General features: G+C 41.0%; 1 protein-coding gene across 1 annotated transcript in view; it reads left to right on the plus strand.

Annotated features, from left to right (window-relative positions):
• CFAP161 (cilia and flagella associated protein 161) overlaps positions 1 to 27543 on the plus strand; it is a 249064-nt gene that overhangs the window by 61936 nt on the left and 159585 nt on the right. The window contains exon 2 of the mRNA XM_044077943.1: positions 6743 to 6832. Coding sequence (XP_043933878.1) covers positions 6743 to 6832 — 90 coding nt within the window. The remainder of the gene's footprint in view (positions 1 to 6742; positions 6833 to 27543) is intronic.

The following is a 27543-nucleotide window of genomic DNA, read 5'->3' on the forward strand; positions in this document are numbered from 1 at the left end:
TTTTCTGAGGCTAATTTGAATCCTGATTCCATGCCTCCTGCTCCTTCTAAGCCTGATAGATTTTATAGGGTTCCTGACTCTCATTTATTTTTATTTAAAAACCCTTCTGCAGATCCTGAAACTATTTCTCAGGGCTCTAAGGCTGCTAAGGTTGCTACTTCTAAAAATCCTATTCCCTCTGAGAAGGATTCTCGTGCTTTAGACAGGTGGGGGAAAAAAGGTATATACTTCTGCTACCCTGTCTGTAAGGGCTTTAAATTGCCAGTTTCATATGTATAAATATCAGCAATTTCTTTTGTCTGTTTTAAAGCAAAAGCTTGCTTCCCTTCCTGCTTGTGCAGAGGATAAGGAACTTCAGGATGTTTTGCATGCTACTGAACAGGTTAACAAGCATAGCTTACATTGTGGTTTTGATGCTTTGGATGCTTCTTGCAGGGCTGCTGCCTCTGGTACTGTGATTAGAAGACATGCCTGGCTTCGTGAACAAAGTTTACCTGAACAGGTTAAGGCTAAGTTATTAGATGCCCCTGTTCAACAAGATGTTCTTTTTGGTTCTAAGGCTGAGGAAGTTATTAAAAAGATGGAAGAAAAGGCAAAGTCCATGCAGACTGTAAAAGACTTCTTGCAAGTTCAGCCTCCTAGATTTTCCAGGAATTGGCCCTCTAAAAATTGGTCCTTTCCCACGTCTGACAGGCCTCAAAGGGGAAGATATAGACGCTCCAGAGGTCGTGGTCAAGGCCAGACCTCTTACAGATCTAGACAATGGACTGCTTCTTCACCTAGAAGGGGAGAAGACAGATCCCAATCTCAAAGAAAGCAAACTCAATGACTCTCTCGGTTGGGCTTCAGGACCCTTCACCTGGACGCCCTCTCGGAGGAAAACTGTCTCTTTTACAGAAATTGGACTCATATTACCCAGGACAGATGGGTATTGGATGTGATTTTAAAAGGTTACAAGTTCCACTTTCACACTTTGCCAAGGACTCACGGTTGGCCAGATCTGCCAAAACTTCAATGGTCAGAGGCCTTAACTCAAGTGGATGCTCTTCTGGCCATGAGAGCCATAGAGCCTGTTCCACTCTCGGAAATGGGAAAAGGGTTTTATTCAAGGCTGTTTCTGGTTCCCAGAAAACAAAACTCATGGAGACCTATTCTGGACCTTTCTGTGTTAAACACCTTTTTGGAAATTCCAAAGTTCAAGATGCTTACTCTGCAACAGCTAATTCCAATGCTCTCTCAGGACGCCTGGATGGTGACATTGGACTTAAAGGAAGCCTATTTGCATATCCCTATCAGACAAGAACGCAGGAAATTCCTCAGGTTCAAGGCAGGTTCGAGGCACTTTCAATTCTATGTTCTGCCCTTTGGTTTATCTACTGCGCCCAGAGTCTTCACCAAGTGCCTGGCACCAGTAGTGACTTACTGCAGACTTCAGGTGATCCAGATTTACCCCTATTTTGATGACTGCCTTATTCAGGCAGACAGCAAAGATCTTCTGCTTCAACATCTGGACTTTGTTCAACATCTTCTCCTACTACTGGGATTCTCAGTGAACATAAAAAAGTCACATTTGATCCCTTCTCAACAAATGGTATTCTTGGGAGCCCTCTTAAATACAACCTTACAAAGGGCCTACCTCACTCCAGAAAAACAAACTCAGCTGGCTTCTACTTTCAACACCTTGGCAACTCTATCTCAGCTCACTGCAAGGAAATTCCTGCAGGCTCTGGGCTACATGGCTTCCTGCATTCTGTTGATTCCAAACGCAAGGCTTCACATGAGAAAGCTTCAATGGTATCTGAAAAGTGTATGGTCACAGCATTACCACGATCTGGATATTCTGATTCCTCTGATCCCCTGCCTCCAGAAGGAGTTCCTCTGGTGGTTCAGGGCATGCACTTTAAACGAAGGAAAACCTTTTCGTCTCCCTCAACCTACTCAAATCCTAACCACGGACGCCTCGGATTATGCTTGGGGAGCACACTTTCTAGACAATTGCCAGCAGGGAACCTGGACAAAGGACCATCTTCACTGGCACATCAATCTGAAGGAAATGTTGGCAGTTCAAAATGCCCTTTTAGCCTTCAAAAACCTTTTACAACCAGGGCCTCTGCTAATTCGCACAGACAACACCACAGTCATGTGGTACATCAACAAGCAGGGGGGTTCTCATTCATACCCCCTTTGCAGACTGGCTATGGGTTTATGGGACACAGCTCTAAATTTGAATCTTCATCTCCAGGCTCAATTCATTCCAGGGAAACAGAATCTCTTAGCAGACAGCCTGAGCAGAAACATTTCAGATCCTCACGAATGGATGCTAGACACCAACTTGTTCAACAGGATTACTGCAGTTTGGGGATGTCCCCAGATAGATCTGTTTGCATCCCATCTCAATCATCAGCTGCCTCACTTTTGCACCAGGTCCTTCCACAAAACAGCATGGAGAGTGGATGCCCTGTCCTTCAGCTGGAGAAGCCTTTCAGCATATGCCTTCCCTCCTCTTCCTCTACTGCCTCGGGTACTACTGAAGATAAAACAGGACAAGCCCAAGTTCCTCATCTTGATTGCTCCAAATTGGCCTCGACAGTTTTGGTATCCAACCTTAAAGCTCCTGTTCTCGGGTCCTCCTTGGATTCTCCCACTGAACCCTTCGCTTCTGTCCCAGCATCAGGGTCAGTTACTACATTCCAATCTCAAGACCCTTTGCCTGGCAGCTTGGCTCTTCAAAGGAATTTGATTTCCTCTAGTCTTCCCAAACAAGTTTTGGATGTTCTTTTGGAAGCTAGACGGCCTAGCACTAGGAAATCCTATGCCTCTAAATGGAAGAGGTTTTCTATTTGGATGCAGGACCGAGGCTCTGATCCTCAGGTTCCTGATCTCTCCTCTATTTTGCTTTACTTTTCGGAACTTTTATCTAAAGGACTTTCCTTTTCTTCCATTAAAATTCATGCTTCTGCTATCTCTGTGCATTTCAGTTCTGATCCTCCTGTTTTTTCACATCCTTTGGTGAAGCAGTTCTTGAGAGGGGCTAAAAATTTGCGGCCTCCAAGGACCCCTCCTGTCCCTGCCTGGGATCTTAATTATGTCTTAGAAAAGCTTACTTTGCCTCCTTTTGAGCCTGCTGCATCTTCAGATATTAAGTTTCTATCCTGGAAGACTGTTCTTTTGTTAGCATTGACCTCTGCCAGAAGGGTCTCAGAGTTGCAAGCTCTCATGGCTGTGGAACCATACCTTATTTTTCATCAGGACAGAGTATCCTTGAGGACCAATCCTACTTTCATGCCTAAGGTGATTTTGAAAGTGGCTTTAAATCAGACAATTCACCTTCCTACTTTCTTTCCAAATCCTCAAAATAAAGGGGAAAGGATTTTGCATTCATTGGATGTGCACAGACAGTTAAGATTTTACTTGGACAAGACTAAAGATTTCAGAAAGTCTAGCCAATTGTTTGTTTCCTTTGCCTCCAGTTCTCTTGGAAAACCTATTTCTAAACAAACTATTTCCAAATGGATTGCTTATGGAATCAGATTTTGTTACACTCATCATGGGAAACAGTTTCCAGGGACCATTAGAAGTCATTCTACTAGAGCAGCTGCTACTTCTACAGCTTTCCTCAGAGGAGTCCCTACCAAGGATATCTTGAAGCTGCCACTTGGAGTTCTGTGCATACTTTTTCCAAGCACTACAATCTCCCTTGTTTTCTAAGTCTAGGGCAGGCTTTGCCTCTGCTGTCTTGCAGGGTATTCTTGCCTCCCCTTCTTCTATCTAAAGCCTCCTCCCCCTCTACACTGCTTTGGGATTCCACCCTACAGTTATGACTGCAACAGTGAAACACGAAGAACATAGTACAGTTGTGTACACCTACCATAAATGTAGATGTTCGAGTGTCTTCACTATTGCAGTCGGGGTTTCCCTCCCTCCTATCCCCTCTTTTTCTCTTATTTGTGGTGTATTTGTGTTTCCTTGTTGGATTCATTTTTGATTTGTTGGGGACTTCTGACATCTAGGGCAAGAAAGGCTGGAGAAGATGGCGTCGGCTGAGGGCTATGTACCAAGGCGTACTGACGTCAGGATACTAGCTTATACAGCCAACGCCGGACCCAGACTTTGGGATTCTGGCTGACCTTGGGCTGCCTGCCGGCAGGAGCACCCCACAGTTATGACTGCAACAGTGAAGACACTCAAACATCTACATTTATGGTAGGTGTACACAACTGTACTTTTCGGCTAGTATCCAGTCAGTTTCAGTTCAGAGTGCTGCCCTTTGGCCTCACCCCCCCCCCCCAGGGTGTTCACCAAGTGCTTAGCACCAGTGACAGCTCACTTGAGACTGCATGGATTCTGTGTGTTTCCATATCTAGACAACTGGCTCATCACCATTCCCACCAGGCATCTACTACTTCAAACAACATTCTTTGTTCTTTACCTGTTTGCTCACCTGGGCATTGCAGTGAACAACTCAAAATCTCAACTAAGTCCAACTCAAGATCTAGAGTTCATAGAAGCCTGTCTAAATACCACCACTTGTACAGCTTCCCTTCCTCTACACAGGCTGCAAAAGATGAGATCTCAAGTACAAGACATTGTCTCCAACAACAAGTTACCTGTGCTCTTAGTCCTTCAAGCCTTAGGGTCCATGGCAGCTGCCATTACCTTAGTTCCACTAGCAAGATTTCACATGATACTACTGCAGTGGCATTTGGCATCCCAATGGTCCACCCTGACCCATCCAGTGACTCATTCCATTTTACTCACCAGTTGCTGCAAGAAGGACTTATCCTGGTGGATGGAATCTGAGGAAATTCTACTAGGCCGTCCCTTCATTCCACCTTAACCCAAGGTCATAGTGACCACAGATGCTTCCCGGATAGGATGGGGGGCATTATCTGGGAAGAACAGTCAAAGGCACTTAGTCCCCGAAAGAGGCCAGTCTGCATATCAGTATTCTGGAATGGAGGGCAGTACTCTTATCGTTGCATGCCTTCCAAATTGTCCTCCCTCTAGGAATGATTGCAGTTCAGTCAGGCAACATGTCAGTAGTCTGATACATCAACAAACAGGGTGGAACCAAGTCATACCCCCTGTGTCGAGAAGCTTTCAGAATGTGGCAATGGGTAATATCCTCTAACCACTTTCTGATAGCAATGCACATGGACCATGAACATGATATGAGACAAACTGAGCAGATGCATTCTCCTGCCAAATGAGTGTTCTCTTAATCCCAGAATAGCAAATGAGATTTTCCATCACTGGTGCCAGCCTTGCTGGGACCTCTTTGCATCACCCTGACAACAAGTGCAGCAGCTACTTTGCCCTAATTCCCCTTCAGGGAAAGTCCCTGAGAGATGATCTCCTTTACAATTGGCCTTCAGGACTAATCCATGCCTTCCCCCCTTCCCACTGATTCTTCTCTTCTTAAAGAAAGCCAGCAGGATGAGAAGTAGGCTGATCTTCATTGCACCCATTTGGCCTTGACAAGTCTGGTTCCCTTTCTGTAGCCTCAATCTAATTCACTGTTCATGGATTCTGAAGCCAGTTCCAGATCTTCTGTCTCATCGACAGGGACTGGTGCACTCCAGTCTTCAGAACCTCAGGCTTACAGCATGGCTCCTCCAATTCTGTTAGTCACCAGACAGAAAAATTTGTCTTCTTCAGTCCAAAAAAATGTTACTGGCTTCTCATGACTTTCCACCAGGAAACTTTACCACAGAAAATAGAAAAGATTTTCTATTTGGATGCACAATAATGGTCTTAACCCATTTTCCGCACCAGTTGAAAAAGGTATTGGAGATTTTAGCTATGCCTTTCAGACAAGGAGCATCTGTATCTACTATTAGGGTTCAACTAGCTGCTATTTCCAATTTCCACAATGGCGTTGAAGACAATTCACTAATTTCCCATAGATTGTGTAAATTGTTCATGAAGAGAGCTTTGCAGTTGAAACCACTGTTTAAAGACCCTCTCGCTCCTTGGGATCTGACTATAGTTTTGCAGTCTTTGGTACGTTCCCCCTTTGAACCAGCGGCTACTTGTCACTTAAAGCTACTTTCATGGAAGACCATTTTTTTGATAACCATTAACTCAGCCAGGAGGATTTCTGAAATACAAGCAGTATCTTCAAAACTACCATATTTGATTTTTCATAAAGATAGGGTTTCTGTAAGAACCGACACATCTTTTCTTCCTAAGTTGGTCTCAGAAACTAATATTAATTGAACCATTGACTTACCTGTTTTCTTTCCAAATTTTTCAAACAAAGTTGAATATTGCTTACATTTGCTGGATGTTCACAGACAATTACATTTCTACCTCAATAGATCTAAAACATTTAGAAAATCGGATCAGTACGCTTGTTCTGGTAGCTTTATCAGGTTTACCTTGGACATAGCCTCTTCAATTCCATATAAATATTTTTTTGTCTTTCTATGAAGCTGCAAATTCAATCTGAGGTAATCTGGAGAGGGGTATTGTGGGTAGAGTCTTAGCTCGAGAGTTTTTGGCTTGCATGAGCTGTGTAATGGCTGCGCCAATTCTGAGGATTGAAACCTTGTCCCAAAGGTCAAGGATAAATAAAAATCAACAACACAGATGAAATGTTTTGGTAAGTATATAACTTCTTGTTTTTACTGCAGCAGTTTTGCATTCCACAAGAATGTTGTTTGATTTAAGTAGTGAATGCATAGTTATTGGTAATTCATCTTACATAAAATCTTAAAATGCTTGTTCTATTTCTTTGCAGGATTTACTTAAAGATTTTCTAGCAAAGAAAGAAAGAGGCGAACTTCTTATACAGAAAACAAGTTATCTGAAAAAGAACTTGTTGCAAAAGGTAAAGAATTTAAACTGCCTTTTTGTGCTTGAGAATTATTATTTTCATTATAGAACTTAACTTTTTTTGTTTCACAGGAAAAAAAATACTTGCTTGAAATTCACTTAATGAGAGTAGAAACCTTGCATCATTGTAATGGCTTATACAAGGCTGATGATGAACATTAATGAAATGCCTTAGATGACCGCTCTTTCATTTTACAAAACTAAATAGTAAAGCACATAACTGTTTGATGTGGTTAAACATTAATAATAACCAGTACAGGATTTTCTAGTAAGTTAACTATATACTGCTGCGGTAACCTTAGTTATATGGGTTATATCATGCCAAGGAAGTAGAAACGGCCAGCTTCCAAAGCTTTACAGCACCTTCCATATGCCCAAAGTATCAAGCAACTCAAGTAGAGCTGACAAAAAGATAGCTTTAGGAGAGAAGCCCTTCAGAGCTTTACTGCAGAAGAACAATGCACTCCTCTGAGGCTTTCGAGACTTGACGGTTAGCTTGTGTTTTCCTTTGTTGTGCAGATAAGTTCCCTTTGGGTGAAAAACAACTATTTTCTTAAATGTCTTGATGTTTTATTACTTTCCTTTTCAGGAAAGTTATTTTAAAGCTATGAGTGTTTTGCCTTAATGGCCTATCTTGAGAATGTAATGTACTTTTAGGCAGAACACTCATTTTTCCTGTCAGTTTAAAAAAAGTATAAAGTAACAAATAATTTTTTTTCTGTGGAGAAATTGTTAATAGGTTCATAGGTGTGTACTAGGCTAATGGCCCTGGATCCTTTACAAGCCTAGCCCATAGAAGTGCCCTGGCATCATGCCGCCCGACGTTAGTTCCCAGTGCCTCTGTCAAGTAGAGCCACTGGAGTGATCCCCGGGATGAACTTTCTATTTCCCATCCACTCATCAAGATTTCTCTTGAAGAGGGCCAGTGAGGTGCTCTGCTTGGCAATTATGGGAAGTCTATTCCAGAGCATGGGTTATGAACCTGTCCCTCCAGCATGTTCTGTTGATTATAGTAATGAGGTTGAGGTCTGTGGTGCATGTGGTGCTGAGGGATTAGGATTTCTTTACATGTAGCATTTCTAACAGAGCTGGGTCAGATATGGCTTTGTAAGTCAAGCAGAGATTGCGTCTTAGTAGATGATATGAGACAGAGAATAGCTGGAGTTTTTTTAGTCTGTCTGTGTAGGACATGTGTTTAAGGCCTAGGATCCTCTTTGTGAGGTACTTTTGTGGCCTTTCCAGCTGTTGCATGTGTCTAATGAGGTACTTGCCAAATGGGGCATTATATTCGATGACTGGCCTAATGAGGGAAGAGTAGAGAGAGATGATGACCTCTTTCTTCCTGGATGCAAAACCCTTGGTAATGATATGTGCCACATAGAAAGACTTTCTGACCACAGTGATAATGTGGTGGTCGAAGGAGATGTTGCTATCAACCTGTGTCCCTAGATCTCTTATAACGCCTTCAGTGCTCAGTGGGCTCCCATCAATGTGGTAATTAGTGGGAACTGAGTTTTTCCCAAAGTGGGTGATGATGCATTTTTGGCATTAAGCTTAAGGCCATGGTTTCGACACCAGTCATTGGTCTCAGTGAGGCCTTTCTGTAGGATGTCTACATCACTTGGGGAGTTAATAATGGCTCCCATCTTGCAGTCGTCTGCGAACTTGGTCAGCCAGAGTTCCTCAGTGTTGGCCTGGAACTTTGAGAAGTAGATGCCAAACAGAGAGGACCCAGGGCTGATCCCTGTGGGACTCCACTCGTGACTTGTCAGCAGTTTGACTTGGAGTCCGCTACTTTCACACTGTCAACTCACCTAGTGATATAGGGGTTGATGCCTATTTTGGTGAGTTTATCAATAATTCTTGAGTGGGGAATGGGGGGAATTGTGTTTATTTATTTATTGTGAGGCTGGAGTAGTATTTTAAAGTGCTTTTTACTGTGTTTTTTTTCTGTCAGAAAAGTCACTTTTTGGGCTAGTAGTGTTTACAGGCTTGTCTTCTTTGGGAAAGAGGCACCATTTTCAACTTGACCATTGAACAGACCATCATTCCCATGGTTGGTCCTTCTTCCAGCTATAAAAAGAAAAAAAAAATAAGCAAACATCTTTTGCCATGACAGCAGGCTATTAATTTGCCTCAGCTGCAGGTAGGTCACTCTGCTGTGGCCATTTGTTGTATCTCAGACAACTCATCTTTACCCCAGATGCCTCTGGCATAGCACCTACAGCCACTATGGACTGGAGATTAGCCATGTCATCTGCAGCTGTTTGGGTCACCTTAGTAGGCAGGGGAGAGACACTCTTGTCAGTCCTTGGAGAAGGGAACAGGGAAGGTTTTCCTTTTATGTCAGATTGCTGTGCCCATCCCTGAGGAGCAGCCACTGCTATTAGTAATAGGGCTGGCCTCATCAGATTTCTTTAGACAGGAGTAGCTCATTGGGTCTGGCTAAGGGTTCAATTCAAGCTTTTCATCATTCCTGTAAAGTAGTTTTTGGTGAAAGAAAGAAGGATTCTTGTTTTTCTGAAGAGATTCAAGATTCTGAATTTGAACAGGAAGGTGCAAGGACAGATATTTTTGTTCTCTCTCAGATTTCTGATTCACACTTAGAAGAGAGCTCAGTTTCTGATTTTCCTGGGGGGGGTCTCTTTTGTTGAGACTACTGCTAGAATATGCAAGTGTTTTCAGTGGGAAAACACTAAGATTTCTAATTCCCGCAAAGTATTATGAGTTGTTACAGAAGGATTTTTCAGAACCTAAACCCATTTCTATTGTTCTGTCAGTTTTAGAGAATGTCTGTGTTCTGCCTGCAATTTTCCTGATATTCTATCATATGCCCCTACAAAGGCAGAAAGTATGAATAAAGTTTCTCATTTTTTACATTTTTATTCACTCTTCCCAAACCTGTCCTAGTAGCTATAGCTTTAGTTGCTCCCACTGCTTCTAAGCGCTTAATTAATTAACTCCAACCATATTAGAGCTAACCAGAAACCATGGCTCAGCTTACAGGACTAAGGACAAAGCAGCCCTAAATGTAGCAAGAAGTAATTTAAGGAGGCTAAGAGGGAGTATGGCAGAAAGGCACAGAGCCACTTTGAAGACATGAAGGATGCAAGGAGACTATGGCAAGGCATATAGGAAGTCACAGACTACAAAATCAGGACAGCACAGTGTAAGGACAGCATTGAATTCCTGGACAGTTTGAACATCTTCTCTGGGAGATCTGAGGAAAGAAACAATAAGTTGGCACTAAAGCTACCCACTGATGAGAAGGATGCAGTACTCAGCCTCAGCACAGAGGAGGTAAGAAGAGAGCTAAGGAAAGTGAATTCCAGGAAGGTTGCTGGCCCAGACAACATACTGGGTAAGGTGTTAAAAGGCTGTGGGATCAACTATGCACAGTGCTCAAGGAAGTATTTAACACCTCTCTTGCCATGGCAAAAGTACCCTCATGCTACAAGGAAACTAACATCATCCCACTACCTAAGAAAACCACTCTTTCCAGCCCTAACAACTACAGACCAGTCACTCTAACATCCACTGTTATGAAATGTTTTGAGCAGCTGATGAAAAAGCATCTTTCATCATGCCTACCTCCTGATTTTGACCCTCTGCAGTTTGTGTACAGCGATAACTGTTACATGGCTGATGCCATATCAGTAGCACTACACATCTCCCTTGAACATTTATAGGGGAAAGTCAACTATGTGAGGATGCTGTTCATAGATTTCAGCTCTGCATTTAATACAGTGGTACCAATGCAGCTGATAGAAAAACTGTCACATTTAGAATCAGTAAACATTTCTGTAACTGGATCCTGGACTTCCTGATTGAGAGACCAAAGAGGGTGTGTTCAGGTAAGTACACATCAAAGTGCATCACAATTAACACCAGGGTTCCACAGGAATGTGTTCTCAGCCCACTGTTATTCACCATCCTGACCTGAAAGTGCTATGCTAAGCACAAGTCCAACCATATCATCAAGTTTGCTGGTGACAGCACAGCCATGGGGCTAATCACAAAGGAGGATGAAAGGGCATACAGAGAGGAGGTGGCACCTTTCATCAGTTTCTGAGAGAGGAACAACCTTGACCTGAATGTAAACAAGACCAAAGAGATTATCATCGACTTCAGGAAAAGGAGAACAAACCACCCAGTGCTCGGGATCAATGGTGAGAGTGTGGAGAGGGTTAAGAGTATGAAATTCCAGGGTGTACACATATCAGAGGATCTCTCGTGGTCGGGAAACACCAGCCAATGGTCAAGAAAGCGTACCAACACTTCCACTTTTTAAGAAGGCTGAAAAAGCTAAGCTTCCTCCTCATATTCTCCACCTTCTATAGAGGTGCAATAGAGAACATCCTCACCTGCAACTTCACAGTGTGGTATGGAAGCTGCACAGTTACAGAAAGGAAGGTGCTAGAAAGAGTGGTGAGGGTTGCAGAGAAGGTAACAGGTTCGAGTCTTTCATCGATAACAACATCTTTATTCTGCAAGACACATCCAAAATGCCACCAAAATAATACAGGACAACACGCATCCTGCGCATGGACTGTTTAAGCATCTGGCATCAGGCATGAGAAATCGCAGCATCTCCTGCATGACTACAAGATTCAGTAACAGTTTTTACCTAACAGTGATTAGACTTCTGAACTTGGGCACTAGTCCCAGGGGTCTGGACACATATTAAGTCAATTTTTATTTATTTGTGCAATATGTACTTGCATATATTCAAGTAACTGCAATATTTATTTATTATATCCATAGTCAGTATTATTTAACTCACTCAAGTACAATATTAGACAAATAACTTAGGCATTTCAAAAGTTGTTTTGTTTTATTTTAAATAGAGTAGTTAATTTAACTCGGGGTAGGGTATTCTTCTCATATATGAGTGTTGGTAAATGTCTCTGCTCTTTCTTGCATGTATTGGGAGTAGTATTGTATTTAATGGTAATGTTTATTCCTTTACTTGTATGTATTGTTTCACTTTCCTTTGTAATCTCAAGAATTGAGCTGATGCACGAAATTTCATTTAGGCTACACATGTATAGTTCTAGATGCCAAGAAAGTTTACTTTGACTTTGACTGACTTTTGACTCTTTCTGATAAGGATGGGAAAATTATTGATACGTGTGGAAAAAAGTGTATACTTCTGAATTGACAGGCGTGTATGTTAAAGTTTGTTCTGACAAATTGTAAAATTATGAGGAATGTTTTATATGCAGTTTCTTCTTGTAAGGAAACATATGCTGTAAATAACGTAGTTTCTTCTACTGTACAGACTACTGCTCATTGTTTGCAGTGTTATGTATAACTTGTTGATACTTCTTCCAGGGCTATGGCCACTGGTACTGTTTTGAGAAGGTTTGCATGGCTGGATTCTCAGATCCTCGAAGATGATGTTACAAATTAGATTTTAAATTCTACATTTGGATAGAGATTTAGTGTCTGGCCCCTCTTTTGTAGAACTGATTAAAATTTGTGTTGGAAGGGGTAAGCTGATACAGGGAATCTCTAAGATTTTTCAGCCCTCTTTTTCCAAATTGTCCAAGGGATTTTTTATCTCCTCATCCAGGTTTTGCAAAAAAAACAGAATAAATGTTCACAACAAAATTCAGGTAAACAGACATTTAAGAAGAAATTTCAAGGGGATTCCAAAAATAATCTCATACATCGCAATCCAGGTCTCCCCTTCTCTCTCAAGCTAAACTATGCATCTCCTTGTTTTTGTTCCTGATCTTAAAGGGAGAAAGGATAATCCATTCTTGGATGCCCACATACAACTCGAGTACTATCTTGACCGAACTAAATCTTTCAGCTCTTCGGACCAATTGTTTATTTCTTGTGAAGATAAGAAGAAGAGAAAACCTGTGTCAAAACACATTATTTCCAAATGGTTGTCTAAGGCTATTTCCTTTTCTTATACTCACTGTAACAAAACTATTCCAGGCAGGGTAAAGGCCCACTCTATCAGGGTATTGGCTTCATCTATGGCTTTTTGGAAAGGGTTGGATTTTCAAACTATTTTCGAAGCTGCTACTTGTCCTCTGTATGTACTTTTACAAAGCACTGTAAGCTTAATTCCTTCTCTAGGTCCAGATCAAGCTTTGCTATGACCATTCTCCAGGAGCTCCTAGACTCTTCTCCTGCATCCTCCTAGATGTAGTTATGTAAGATAATCTACCCCTATAGCTAAGGCTACTGCAGCAGTGATCAATATGATGAACATAGTGCAGCTGTGAAAGTTGAATTTACCATAACGGTAGATGTTTGAATGATAACTGCTACAGTAGCTGCTCCCAACCTCCATCCCCCTTGTTTTTTGGTATGTTTTTATGCCAGATCATGGGCATATTTTTTTGTTGTTCCTAGCATTGTCCTTTCAGGGCTCAGTGTTCCTCTCTCTGCTGACAGGAAAGATCTAAAGGGCTTCACAAGCAAACTTGTCTTTTACTCAGCTGAGCTTGAGCTGCTTGACAGTTTGGGCTCATGGAAGGTGCCCTGAAGCTTTGGAAGCTGGCTGGCTGTTACATCATTGGCAGGATATAATCTATATTGATCACTTGAACATCTGTTATGATAAGTTCAGTTTACACAACTGTACAGACATTTAGCAAAAAAACAGCATGCAGCATGTCATATAAACATGGTATAGAATAAAAAAAAGCAACAACTCATTTGAGCTGTCCTGCACCTCTCTCTTCCAGCATCACTTTGAGGAACTGCCACAGAAAGTAGAATGTTTGTATTCAGAATTTGTGATTGTCAACATAACTAGTATTGTCCCAATCTCTGCCTGTCCTCCTGAAGTAACATACAGCAGCACACACAAATTTGACGTGATAAATTTTATTAGTCCAAGACCAGTATTTATTTATTTCAGACATTTAAAACTTATAAACAGCTAAACTTATAAACAGCTAGAAATTCATGAACCAACTTGATCTAATTTAATAGAAGTCAGAGGTGTAAATATATTAATAAAAAAACCAAGTTAAAGATCCACAACAATAAAAAAAGTTCCTAGTTAGAATCATTACTAGGCATCACAATAACTACTTACACCAGATTAACAAAACAGACCCCAAAAGAGTATTGAAGACTGCTCACATCAGCAAACCACTGCAACAGCTTCAACCCTTCAAGAGCAGATTGTCAAACTGTTCACCCCCAACTTGTATATCCCCCCAAAGATATAACAGCTGGTCAGTTTCCAAAAGAAAAGAGGAAAGAAAGGGAAAATGAGCTGCGGTGGTGCAGCAGTAACATTGTCGCCTCACAGCAAGAGGTTCCCCCGTTCGATTCTCTGCTGGAGTGCCTTCTGTGTGGAGTCTGCATGTCCTCCCCGCGGCCAAGTGGCATTTGAAAGACATGCGTGAATGGGCGTGCCTTCATTGAAGGTTGGGCGTCAGGCTGGCACATCGACACAGTAAAAATCTACTGCCAATCATTAGCAGACAGGAGTTCCGCTGTGGCGACCCCTAACCGGGAAAAGCCGAAAGAAAAACAAACATTCGGGGTGGGGGTGCAAACCTGAATCCACACTCCAGGTTGCCTAAGACAGCAGCTTGTTCTGCTCTCCTTTCCTGAGCTTATCCACTCCTGTCAGTAACAACTCTAACCTTACTTAGAGGCTACCAAATCCTTCAGGAGTAAGGAAAAATGCATGTTAAACAAACCCAGGCCCTCTTGACTTAAATGGATATGGTAATTCATAAATGAAAGGATGGGGTGCCTTTTTGCAAAATACCAATGATTGAGAGCCCAGAAACCTAAAGACAAAGCTGTCTCACTACTTGGTAGTTTACAAGTTCTATGTGGCATTAGTCATTGACTATCCCTTTTTACACCGATTGGGTATAATGGATGACCAAGCAATCACTGCCAAAGGACATCTCTGCTGAATTAACACAACATTGCTAACAACCCAAGTCAATAACCTACATTTTGAAACCAACCACAGATCCAGTGCCATCCATTTGCTGTGTATCCTATTCAGTACCAAAGTTGTCTCTAGTGCATCGCTCTCACCAAATAACATCAAATCAACTGGGATCAAGTCAAAGGCATGTTCCACTTGGCCTCACTGCTACTCTTTTGGCTGGCAAAAGATAAAGGCATTCCACAGAAGCAATACTCTCTTGTGCTTCAGAAAAGAAATACAGATAAATGCACAACCACACACTTAACATTTGCTATACTACTAAACTCCCTAATGTAGAAAAGAGAAGCATTGGATGACCACTTATCCTCCCAATTTATCACTTCTATGGAATGCCCTTTATGTGGTTAATCTGACACCTTGCTAATCTGAAACAAATGAGAAGAATACCTCTCAGATGTACTATCATGACTTGCTAATGCCAACTTAACTGCAATATTAGAATGGGATTCCCTAGCCTTCCCTTGGGAAATTGAGAAACCAAGCTATTGAGATTGGCTGCTAACAAATCTCTCAAGGTCATCAGTTAACACACTGTATGCAGTAAACAGTTAGTGTTCCTCTTCAGCAGCACTTGCTGCCCCTTACTTGCTGCCCCTTACTTGACTGCTTGGTCATGGATCTGCCAATCCAAACCAAATTTGACCCCTCAGTCAGATGTAAATTTTGCTATGTCAAAGTTCCTAGTAACTCAGTTGCTATGTCAAAGTTCCTAGTAACTCAATTATACTAAAATCACCCTCCTAGAGAAAAGACTGATAAGATGACACACACGTCATATGTTTAGTAGCCAACACCTAGTAGGTACAGCAGGTGCAAACATTTCATGAGTGACCTTGGCATGTTCTTAGCTATATATCGACAGACACATCTCTGATACTATCCCAGTCCTTCAACACATTCAGAATTATCCAATGGTGAGAAACTTGACACTTCAGTTATGGTACTGCCAAATGTACCTGATTTATCTACTCCACTTCATTTAGCTCCCATGTATGCTCTAAATACCTAACCACAACTTTAAATGTCCATTTTCTGTCCAAGATTGGCACACACTCCATAAAGAACAAAAAAGAACAAAGAACAACAAAAAAAGAAAAACAGTTTAAGCTGAACTTTAAGTCTTCCATATGCCCAAAGCACAAGACTGCTGAAACAACCATCCCACTATGAACTGACAAGTTTCCAAACCCTTTTTTAGTACCACCAGTGGATCCTCCTCTGCTTTGGGGGTCAAAGACTGAAATTTGCAGGACTAAAAACAGAAAAGACTTATCTAAAATGTTCAGCTGACCTAATATATACCTGGCTGAAATCAACAAATGTATTTTAAGGCTATGCAGTACCTCCCTCCCTCCTCAACATAGCCTCCAGTGAAAGCAACCTGGTAGACTTTTTTATTTGTACCTGAATTACTGCTTCATAATCTGTGTGCAAAAATACATTTATGTTGTACGTCTCCCTGCAAAACTACAGTGGCTGCCAATTTGGAATATGATGTATATCTTCCTTTCTGCTAGCCAGTCATGAAGCCAGGCATCCACAAACCATCTGCCCTTGAAAAATATCCCTATTCCTAACTGCCCAGTTGCCTCTGTATACATCTGCAAGTAAATAGAAGAGACACAATCCAGCTACCACATGAAAACTCCATTGAAATGGATCAGAAAATCCTTCCAAATAGCAAAGTCATCTTTGTCCTACTTGACCAAACCCATTCTGTGATCTTTAGAGCAAACTTCCTCTGAAAGTTGGCAAGAGAATGGGTGAATATCCAACCTGGCCCTACTGCCCTGCAAGCAAAGCTCATCAAACCCAATAGCTCCATTACCTCTCTCAGTCTGACTTTGGAGCCCTCATGGAAACACTTGATCTTACATTGCAGTTTGTCCAACACATCCTCAGAAAGTCTAAAGGTCCTGCTGTCTGCATCCACTACCAAAACCAAGAATGTTAAAGCCTTAACCATCCCTCCTGCTTGTCTGCTGTTAATGACCACCGCAATTCACCACACAGCTCATACTGTCTTGGCACCTGGCCAGCAGGAGAAATTCATCCAAATAGTGTAATGTTCCCTGCCCTAGGGCTTGCTTCTGCCATAACGAATACAGTGTTGTGCTAAACTTCTCCAAGTTTGCACAGGCGTCTGCAAAGCCATCAGCATGGGTTTATTAAAATAAACATTTTCCATTTTTATAATTCCCTGCAACAGACAATCCTGCTTACAAATGGGGAGTAAACAAAAGCTGACTCAAGGCCATCTTTGGCCTACCATGGATCTTTGCACTGGCAAATAACAGTGGCTGCATTATACATTGATGCATACTGCTCCTTTACCTCACTCTTGTCATTGTGGTTGTTTAATGACAAGCCTTCTGGAAAGGACAAATGGTGAATTAAATGAAATTCACCAGGCCTCTTATTTTATTTCATTTAACATTTATTGACCAGGAAAGTCCGACTAGGACAGAGCCTATTTTCAGCTGTGGCCCAGGGAGAAACACGCCAGAAGCATGTCTTTGGAATGTGTTGAGGAAACCAAAGCACTTGGAGGAAACCCACATGAATGCAGGGAGAACATGCAGACTCCACACAGAAGGCACCCCAGCTGAGAAATGAACCAGAGAACCTCTTGCTTTGAGGTGACAGTGTTAACTGCTGCACCTCTGCACCACCCTGGTGGAACAAACCTCAAAATTGCGATACTACAACTCTGAAAAGAGGGGCTATGAAAGAGACCTGACTCCTTAGCTGCACGCATCTCCTTACTTAAAGGGACTGGGGTGATATTCTCCTTACCTTTAACTGACTTTAGATTCCCACAAGTTTCCTTTTGGCCCAGTGCACACAGTTTAATAGAAAAAAAATGTTATCAAACCATTGCACCAGTTCTAGTGCTGCCTCCTTGTCCAGGTAATCTGCCAGCAGATCCCTCAGTACTTAAACACTAATAGGATATTGAGTTAGCTGGCCTTCTGGCTGTGTCTCAAAAGGGTGGCAACCCTAGCCCACCTTGAAAATTAATTCTCACCCTACCTGAATACTCAGTTATTATTCCCACCTTTCCAATGTCTTATGATGCAGCAGTTGTTCTCACCCACAATCCTCTTCCTTATTCCAACATCTCAATGTGTCATGCTCCCCCCTGCAATACAGTGAAGGGATTTGTAAATAAGCCATAGAAATATGCTGATGTTAGAAGCACAGCACACCTTCTGCCTTTGTCTTCAAGGGTTAACCTAGCCTGCTGCACAAGTCTGTCATTCAGGATACCTAACCAGATATCAGCATGCCTGCTTTTCCACCACAGTGACCTATCAATTACATTTAGTTTCCAGAATTACTGGTTTTACTACAAAAAAGCAGTACCTCCCCTTAACCTCTGCACCTCCATTATAGTAAAACAATGGGCCTACAGGGATGCGCCTGTTAGGGTCCTTTTCCTGGGTAGCTGCTAATAAGTAAATAAAACCCATTACCCAACTGTCTCACATCCTAGACCTAAACCTCTCAAGGCTTCTTTTACCTACTGCCACCATACCTCTCAACTGTACAGATTTCCACAGAATGCCCAGATTTCTGCATCATATTTTGGTACATTTTTTCATAAAATTGTGTTTTTCTAGCAAATCATTGGTAAATTATTGATGATTTTAAGTTAGAAAATAATGACAGCATTTGAGTTTCAGACTTCATATTCTTCACAAAATTCATGCTAATGCAAAACCTGTTATTCTATCTACTTTCTAAGATTGTAACAGCAATATTTAAAAAGTGTCCCTATTTTTTTGGGCCTTTGTCCCCCCATTTTTTTATGCCTTTGTCCAGATTTCTTGCTCTAAAATGTTGAGAGGTATGATTGCCACCAGAGCAGCTTTCAGATCCCACGAGCCTGGGGTCTCTGCTTCTGCAATCTTCTGATCCCCAGGACATCTGTTACACCAAAAATATTCATGTACTTACCCTTTCAAATTGTTGCCTTCACTGCTGTCAGAATATGTCCCATGATGAACAATCAAGTATTCCCTGAGAAGGTAGACTGTATACCATGTATCCTGGCAGCCTGATCCTCCTGCCATGGTTCTGAAGCACCTCTACGCAAACAAAACTGCCCAAACAGGAACTAAGCAAATAATGACCTCCCTTTCCTGTGATCTCCTGCATCAATGACTCTTCACTCTGACCCATACAGCCTTGTGATACCAAGTTCTGTGAGCCCTGCTCCTGACAGATAACTCCCAACAACTCCAGCAGTATTTCCCTTTCTTCATTTAATGTCTGTAGGAAACCTGATAAATTCTCATCAACTGTCTGCCCTTGTAGTACTGCCCAGTCTCAATGGCCACATTAAAGTCATTACCTGAAGTTGTAGAGGGCACAGCCATCATCTTGGAGGTAACTCCTTCTTCTTTCTCCTTATTGTTGATAACAGATAACTGGATGCTCTTCCACGATCTTACTCTTCCTAGAAACAGAACCAAACCTCAGGAAACACTGCTGGAGTTCATAGTAGCAGACTGCAGGACCAAGTGCAAAGTGAACACACCACACAGCCAAAATCTTCTTGTAGCTTAATGCAGCAGGATAAAACACAAAGGAACTCCAGCAAGTGCATTTCACCACACCTTACTTCAATCACTAACCAAACAATGCATGAAACAGACCTATTCATCTTCCCCACCTAAGACTCTCCCCTACTTCTCCCTGCTTGCCACCCATACTTCCCAACCCCAACAAACATATCATCTTCCTTCCCATTGAAGATTATCAGACTGTTAACCAAGCACAGCCAGACAGTAGGCAAAGTCAAAGGAGTCAATCCCCCCCAACAACAATAACAACATCCCCCCATGCCAATATGCATGGGCAGATGCAGCTGCCACCCTCTACCATCATGTACCCTGATGGGATGATAATCTTTCAACCACTATAGTAGTATTGACACTCTACAACTCCTGGCTAGTAATGAGAGGCCATATGCCTCAAACACCACTAATAATAGCCTCACCAACTAATACACAATCTGCCTTCTCCAGTATCTCAGTCTACTTAATCCTCTCTTGGTGACACACTGCCACGCATGCCTTCTTCACTTGTCTCCCTCCAAGATTGTTGGCCATATCAGAACCAGTTCCTCACTTTCTTTGCCTTCCTTACTTTCTACCCAGCTACCCTAATTCCAAATTGCAGATAAGGCCAAAATAAATGGGAGGATAAACCCAATTAGAGGCATTATACATATCACCCAAACAATAAAAATGAAGAGAATAGGCTTCAAACAATCTGCATATTCTGCATTATAAGCCACATAAAACCTTATGATCAACATAATAGACTGCGAACAATCCCCGTAATGACCAACATAATAGACAGAGAACAGTCCCTAAATCCGCTGTAGTACATTATGGAGAACCTGTTCAAGAATTTTGAATAAAGTCCAAATCAGAGGTGGCTTAGCCATCACTCTCAGCCCATAATAGTTAAGATTGCAGAAGACTGAAAAACATATGAACTTATGAAAGAAAAATCAGTATGAAAATCCAAAGACTGTCATTATGGACTGACAGCAATTCTCTTAACTTCTCCAGACTCTAAGGCACCATCTGTTTCTCATCATAGCTTCACTGGGTGGGTACTAGGCATGCAGTCCAGGAGTGTACCTATCATCCTCTTTGCTCAGGAAATCTGGACAAAACCAAAATATAATGGGTACAAAGTCCTAAAATAAGGGTCTTTTTAAATTACTGTAATTTGCAAGTTAATAAAACAGCAAATTCTGAATTAACATGCATTCCAAACAATAAGATGCATGAAACTGTAATGTCTGGCATTATTGACTGACTGCAATCCTCAGTATATTACCAAAAAAATCAAACATTTTATGAGGACCAGGGAAAAAATATGAGGAAGAATCAGGAACATTTGAAAGATATGTCCAGGAGACTATGCATGTGGTCCAGAAGACCATAAAGGAGTCTAGCCTCGGCTTTCCAGTTTACCCAAACATTGTCTAGTTAAGTTATTCTCTCAGAGTTGCACTGTAGACAAATGAAGGCTGAAGGACTCAAGCACTGGACTGCAGGAAGCAGCTCATTAACAGCTCATAGTCTTAATGTTCTGCAGTAACTGCCAAAACAGCCATGAAACCCTATAGCACAATGAATGTCTGACAGCATTAAATAATAATAGCACCAACTGTGATCACTAGACAGCTAACCATATGAGAGACAGCAAAATACTGAGGTAAAATTCAAGCCATTTTGCCATAACTAAACAGAAACACAAATTATATCTTACTGCCTAACATTAAATGGCTGAATGGAAATTTCTGTAAACTCTCAGACAAACTTACTGGAATGTAACTGATGATGGCATGTAATCATGTTACACTCTTTAATTTTCAAAACCCTGCCTTGTCTGCACAATAGTGATATACTATCAATAGTCATTATGGATGACAGACAATGAAATATTTCTCCTTCTTTTTCCTGCCTAGTCAAAATGTCTGAGACCTGCATCAGCAGCTTGAACACCAAACAAAAAATCTTGTTAAATGGCCTTCAGGCCAGACCTAAAGATCGTGGGAGGTAGCTACACCAAGATGGCTATAACCAAGCCATTAAATATTTTATTTTATATTTTCCTTTTAATTTTAATCCTACCACTGCACCCCCCTCCCCACTGGAGCATGACAACATACCACAACCCAGCTGGATAGCTGTATTAAAGCCCGGAGTACATCACAAATGAAAAAAAAAAACAAGTACAGATATATTACAGAGGTAAGAAGACTGTGCACCAGTTGTATTCTGCTTGGCTCTCAGCATCTCAGACTTACTCCTACACCATCTTGCAAACCCACCAACATCTGAACACTTTTACAGAATCTACTTGATCCCCTTGAAAATCTACCCATCAAATAACCTCTGGTAAAAACTGTTGTCAAAGGGAAAGCCTCACAATTTCCTAACTATACCTCCATGGATACACACTGCCAGCATACATACTATGATCCCAGCAAAAGAAGGAGGAAGGCTGCTTACCTGTCTGAGAGGATCACAGCAACAGTTCCTTCAAGCAGATCAGTAAGACCAGAAAACTTTGTCACCTGGATGGGGGCAGCTGGCACTAGTTCAATGCTACCAATGCTGCAAAAGAGAAGGACACTGCGTCCTCCCTACAAATACCCCTTATCAAAGCCACTCTCCCCATTTGCATCACTTTCTTTCTTCCTTAGTACCCAAACCCTAGCTCTACTTTTCCTCCACCTAACACTAATTATCCACAGGCCTGTAGACCTGCAACAAAAGTTTCTGCTTGCAAACCATTGTTAAAGCTTAGTATTACATAGATAGTGAGAGAATAAAAAATGTAAAATGCTGCAACAGTACTCAAGTAATAAGATCTTTTAACATACAACCAGTTATTTAATTTCTAGCTCTGACAGATTTTTTTTGCTTTTGGTATAAATACTACACTCCAGCTCCTGCTTTCTTTTTTTTTAACAAGAAACATCTTTATTGAATTCTCACTTAGACATAAGCAATCATATGTAATTATGTAAATGAAAACAAACCATATTGACATATAGGTTGCAAACATTATACATCACATATAATCTATACAGAACATTTCATAGCTCATTCAATTCCTGCCTTCCCTTAAACCTCATTCCTCATCCAAAATATTATTCTGCATGTATTGTTCCCACAATTCCCATTTTTTCTATGTAATTTGCTCCTACCCTTTTCTAAAGATCCCACTTCCAGTTTTTTTATCTCTGTTACTATATTCACTATTTCTAGTAAAATTAGTTTAGACTTTGATTTAAATTTTCTAGGAATTACTTTCTTGGCATCCACCAGAATTATACTGCTTAAGGCTTTACTATTTCTAGGGAATTGCAATTCATTATCGCAGCACAAAAAATAATTTCCTTAGTTACACCAATTTGCTCACCTAGTATTTCTGAAAGAGTAGTCTGCAGGGAATTTTTAAAGTCTGCCAACTCATTACACTCCCAGAAAATGTTTTCCTAATTATCTCGTTCTTCCCCATCACACCTCCAACATTTGTTGAAGTCTGTTTGGGCTATAAAAATACCAATGCAAACACTTCCAAACTGAAATCCTATATCTTCTAGACTTTGTTGCAGATTTGGGAGCCATACATATATCCTTCCATTGTTTCTTTGTGAATTGCATATCCAATCTGTCTCTCTCTTTCCAATCCTTTTTAACCTCCTCTGATTGAGTCCTATAGTTATCATGCAATATTTTGTATGCCCTATTAAGTATCCCATTTTTAATAGAAGCTTTTGTTCTAGATTCTGATAAAAACTCTATCAGTGCTGGTCTTTCACTTAGGAATCCCCCTATTCCTTTCTCTTTACCTATACTTTGATATCAATTCCTGATAGAGAAGACCATCTCTAGCCTGCAATCCATATGTATTTTTGGCCTCTTCCCATTCTATTACATTTCCCTCTGTAATTATTTCCTCCCGATATCTTGATTCCTTTGCTAGTTTTCTCTAGTAAATTCCAGCCCCCTCTTGCCTTTTCTGTGTACACCTAATTACAGTTATCCCTATTGGCAAAATCTCCTTTCTCCATTCCTGTGTTGACTTAGTTCTTAGATTACTTTCTGCTACTTCATGAATATAATATTCTGTATGGTTATTGTTATTCTCTTTAAGGATCTGCATCCAAATTCAGTCTGTCCTTGTTTTTTGAGCTACCTCCCTGTTTTATCATCATCCCTTTCCACATTGAATTATATCTTTTTTCTTGGGCCATGTATAAGAGCCTTAACTGTGTAGTTCTGAAATATCCCTTCAAATCAGATCATCTCAAACTACCTTATTCTATTAAAAGGATCAAATTATCCCACTTGACTCTTGCTGTCTTTCCCAGAAAAAAAATCCTTCGGCTCTTTAATAGTTGCTATCCACAACTTCTCCTCTAGTTGAAATAAATATGCCTAACCTGTATATAAAACTAAAGGGACTAAAAACATTTTCAGTGCTTGTATCTTGCTATCCATATCCATAAAATAGAGCTTCTGGTTTCTCAGTTTTTGTATTATCTTTTGTTTAGTCGCTTCCCACATATCCTTGGCTGCCATAACAGAATCCTTTTTAACCCATACTCCCAAGTACTTCATTCTATCATGTCCACATAATGTGGGTATTGCTGAACCAATTTGTGTGTTGGTACATAGTTTACAACTATTGCTTTTGTTTTATCTTTTTTTTATTTATATCCCCAAAAGACCTGAGACTGTCTCAGAATGTTCCACAACACTGAAATGTCCTTTTCTGTTTTTTTTCGGTTACAAAATAATATCATCTCCAAATAAATCCTACTTTTCCTAGTTACCAAATCAATTATATCCTTGAATTTCTGAGTTCTTTATTTTCTTTGCCAATGGTTCTAAGTATAATGCAAATAACAAAGGGGAAACAGGACATGCCTGCCTGGTTGCTCCATTCAAGCAGAACTTATCAGAAAGGAACCCCTCCCACTTTAATTTTCACTTCTAATTCCTCATATAGCCTCCTAATTAACCTTATTAGTGGGTCACGGAATGCAAATGCTTCCATTGCCCTATTTATAAAACCTAGCTTACTCTGTTGAATGTTTACTCTGCATCAAGACTCACCAATAGCAGTGGTATTATTTTACTTTCCGCTTTCCTCTGGATCATCATTGTTCTATTAATGTTGTCAAATGTTTGCCTTCTGTCCACAAAACCACGTTGATCCATATCTATCAATTTTGGATTCACCTCTGTCATTATTTTAGATTTAATCGACATGAACACTTTACAAGTATAATCATGGTTTGTAGTTGAAATGGACCTATATGACTCTGGGTCTGATTAATCTTTACCATCTAACAGCCTCCACAGATTCCTTCTAGGATGTTGGTACTTTTCCTCCTGTCAAAATACTGTTCACAAAACCTTACAGATCTTTACCACCTTCTTCCCCTCCTAGCTTCTAAACCTCTACAGGAACAACACTTTCTACTTTCTGCTGACTTAACCATGGTGGCAAAAGATTTTGTACTGCAGAGTTATTGTCAAAAACAGTTGCATATCATCCCGGTAGTCCCTTATTTTCACTTTTTCACTCTGAAGTTGTGCCTCTTCTTATTCTGATAGATTCCTCCTATTCCTTAATATTACCTGTGTCAGTCCCTCTAAATTTCTTGTTACTTTTTAACCATATCTATTTCTTTTATTTCTACCCTATTTTTAAAATGTTATTTTATCCCACTCCCTATTTATATTTTCTGAAGAAATTTTATCTTCCCTAATAACTCCTGAATAATTTCCACTACCCATGCCTTAAATTCCTTTCTGTGTAACAGATGGGTGAGGAAGTTACAATGTCTCATTTTTATTTCATTACCCAACATTTTTTTGTAGTTATTATTGGCACATGATCCAAAATAGTTATTTAATGTGTATCAAAATTTTCAATTAAATGTACATGTTCCTGTGAAATATTTATGTTTAGCCTAGCCCCCCCCCTTTTTGTACTGTGGGTGAATAATATGTAGATTTGTTAAAGTTCCTACTACTGAATTCACATATTGCATACCAAATATTTTCATAAATGTATTCAAAGATCTACCCTCTTTTGTTATATTTTCCCTTCTATGCCTCCCAGATACATCTTCACTGTTGCAAATCAAATTTCAGTCCCCAAATATAAGTAATACAGATTCAGTGAAAACTTCACCCCTCTGTCCCTCCCATCAGTAAATCAGTACATCTGTAGTACCTGCCCCCTCCCCTTATCTCTAGGGAACAAGTTATCACTGCCCTCTCAAAGACAAAAAAATGCAGCCTCCATGGGACCTGATAACATCTCCGGCATGAACTTGCAGCACCATTAGGCACCCTATTCAACTAAAGCCTGAGTCCCGGCTTTGTCCCAGCTGAGTGGAGGACAGCCACTGTCATCTCTTTGCACAAAGGTGGAACATCCACTGATCCAGGAAATTATAGACCCTTCAGCTTAACTAGCCTGATCTGCAAGGCCATGGAACCGATTATCATGGACCTCATTAACAGGGACATAGGCAACCTCCAAACACTCGACCCCACACAGTTTGGTGTCATATCTGGTAAATATGGTTGACTTCTTTGAGACAGTCACCAAAGCCATGGACGAGGGGAAGATGATGAATGCCACCTACCTTGACCTGGCAAAAGCCTTCAACACTATTCCCCACTCAGGAATAATAGATAAACTCTCTCAACTAGGCATCAGTCTATATGTTACCAGATGTGTAGCAAACTGGCTCACTGATAGAACCCACCTATTCAAAATAGGGGAAGCCACCACAAGCAGTAGACCCTTAACAAGCAGCATACCCCATGGATTGGTCTTGGGGGCTCTGTTATTCGGGATATACTTCTCTGAGGTGCAGGCCAAAACCAGTGGGCTTTGGCTGACCAAGTTTGCAGATGACTGCAAGCTTAGTGCTATCATCATTTCCCCAAGTGATGTGGACGTTCTCCAAGAGGGTCTCACCCAAACAAATGACTCATGTCAGAAACATGGCCTCAAGCTGAATGCTAAAAAATACATAATCATCCCCTTATGGGATAGTGACATCCTCACATATTATCACATTAATAACAATGTCCTAAGCACGCAATCAGTCGTGAGGGATTTGGGCACCCAGGTTGATAGCAACCTGACTTTTGACAACCATGTTGCTTCCGTTGTACAGACAGCTTTCTACATGGCCCTCCTCATAAGTAAGGGTATCTCTTCCAGGGACAAGGAGGTTATAACATCCCTGTAGACTTCCCTTATAAGGCCAATTATTGAGTACAACGTCCCCTTCGGTATTTACCTCAGAAAGCTCATGCAGCAGCTGGAGAGACCACAAAGTTTCCCCACCAGGAGAATCTAGGGCCTCAAACATCTACCCTACACAGATAGGCTAAAAGCCCTGTCCCTCTACTCAGTTTCATACAGAGTCCTCAGAGGTGACCTCTGTCTGGCATACAAAGCAATCTCAGACCTCGCATTGATGGGACTGCTGCACATCTGCAAGTCAAGCTCCACTCGAGTTACCTGCATGCATGACCTCAACCTGGTCTGTGACATCAATAGGACTTGTTGGTGGAACAGATTTTTGTCCCAGAGACTCCCCCATCTGTGGAATAGACTCCCTGTCCATGTCAAGCAGAGTACCTCATTATCCCTTTTTAAGCACAACCTGGATAACTGGATGGGAAACAGGAAATACACCCCTGGGATTCCACCTGTGTCCCTGCTGGACAGGGGCTTTGGGTGCTGACTTGTCTAAACATGGATTAAACTCTTGGCTAGGTTTGTAAGGGCCTCAGGGCCAATAGCCTTGTAACTTCCTATGATCCTATAATATTCCTTGTTGAAAGCTATTTATTTCTCCCAGAATTTTCTTAATATCCAATGTAGCAGTTTTAGGTGGAATATACATACATGCCAGTGTAACCCTCCTCCCTTGCCAGTAGCTCCTTACTACTACATACCTACCATTATTGTATTTTTTTCATCTTCTATCACTATTAGAGCTTCTCTAGCAATTAAATAAGTACTCCCTTTTTCCTTTATCCTAGATATTCTGCTGCATAACCATCCTGAAAAAATTTATTTATCAAATTCACATGTTCAGGTATTTTCAAATGTGTCTCCTGTGCATAGCTATTTACACTTTGCATTTCTTAATATAGTTCACTACTCATCTTTTTTGTATA

The sequence above is a fragment of the Protopterus annectens genome, chromosome 7.part0, assembly GCF_019279795.1.
Source record: "Protopterus annectens isolate FY-2018-M chromosome 7.part0, PAN1.0, whole genome shotgun sequence".
NCBI lineage: Eukaryota > Metazoa > Chordata > Ceratodontiformes > Protopteridae > Protopterus > Protopterus annectens.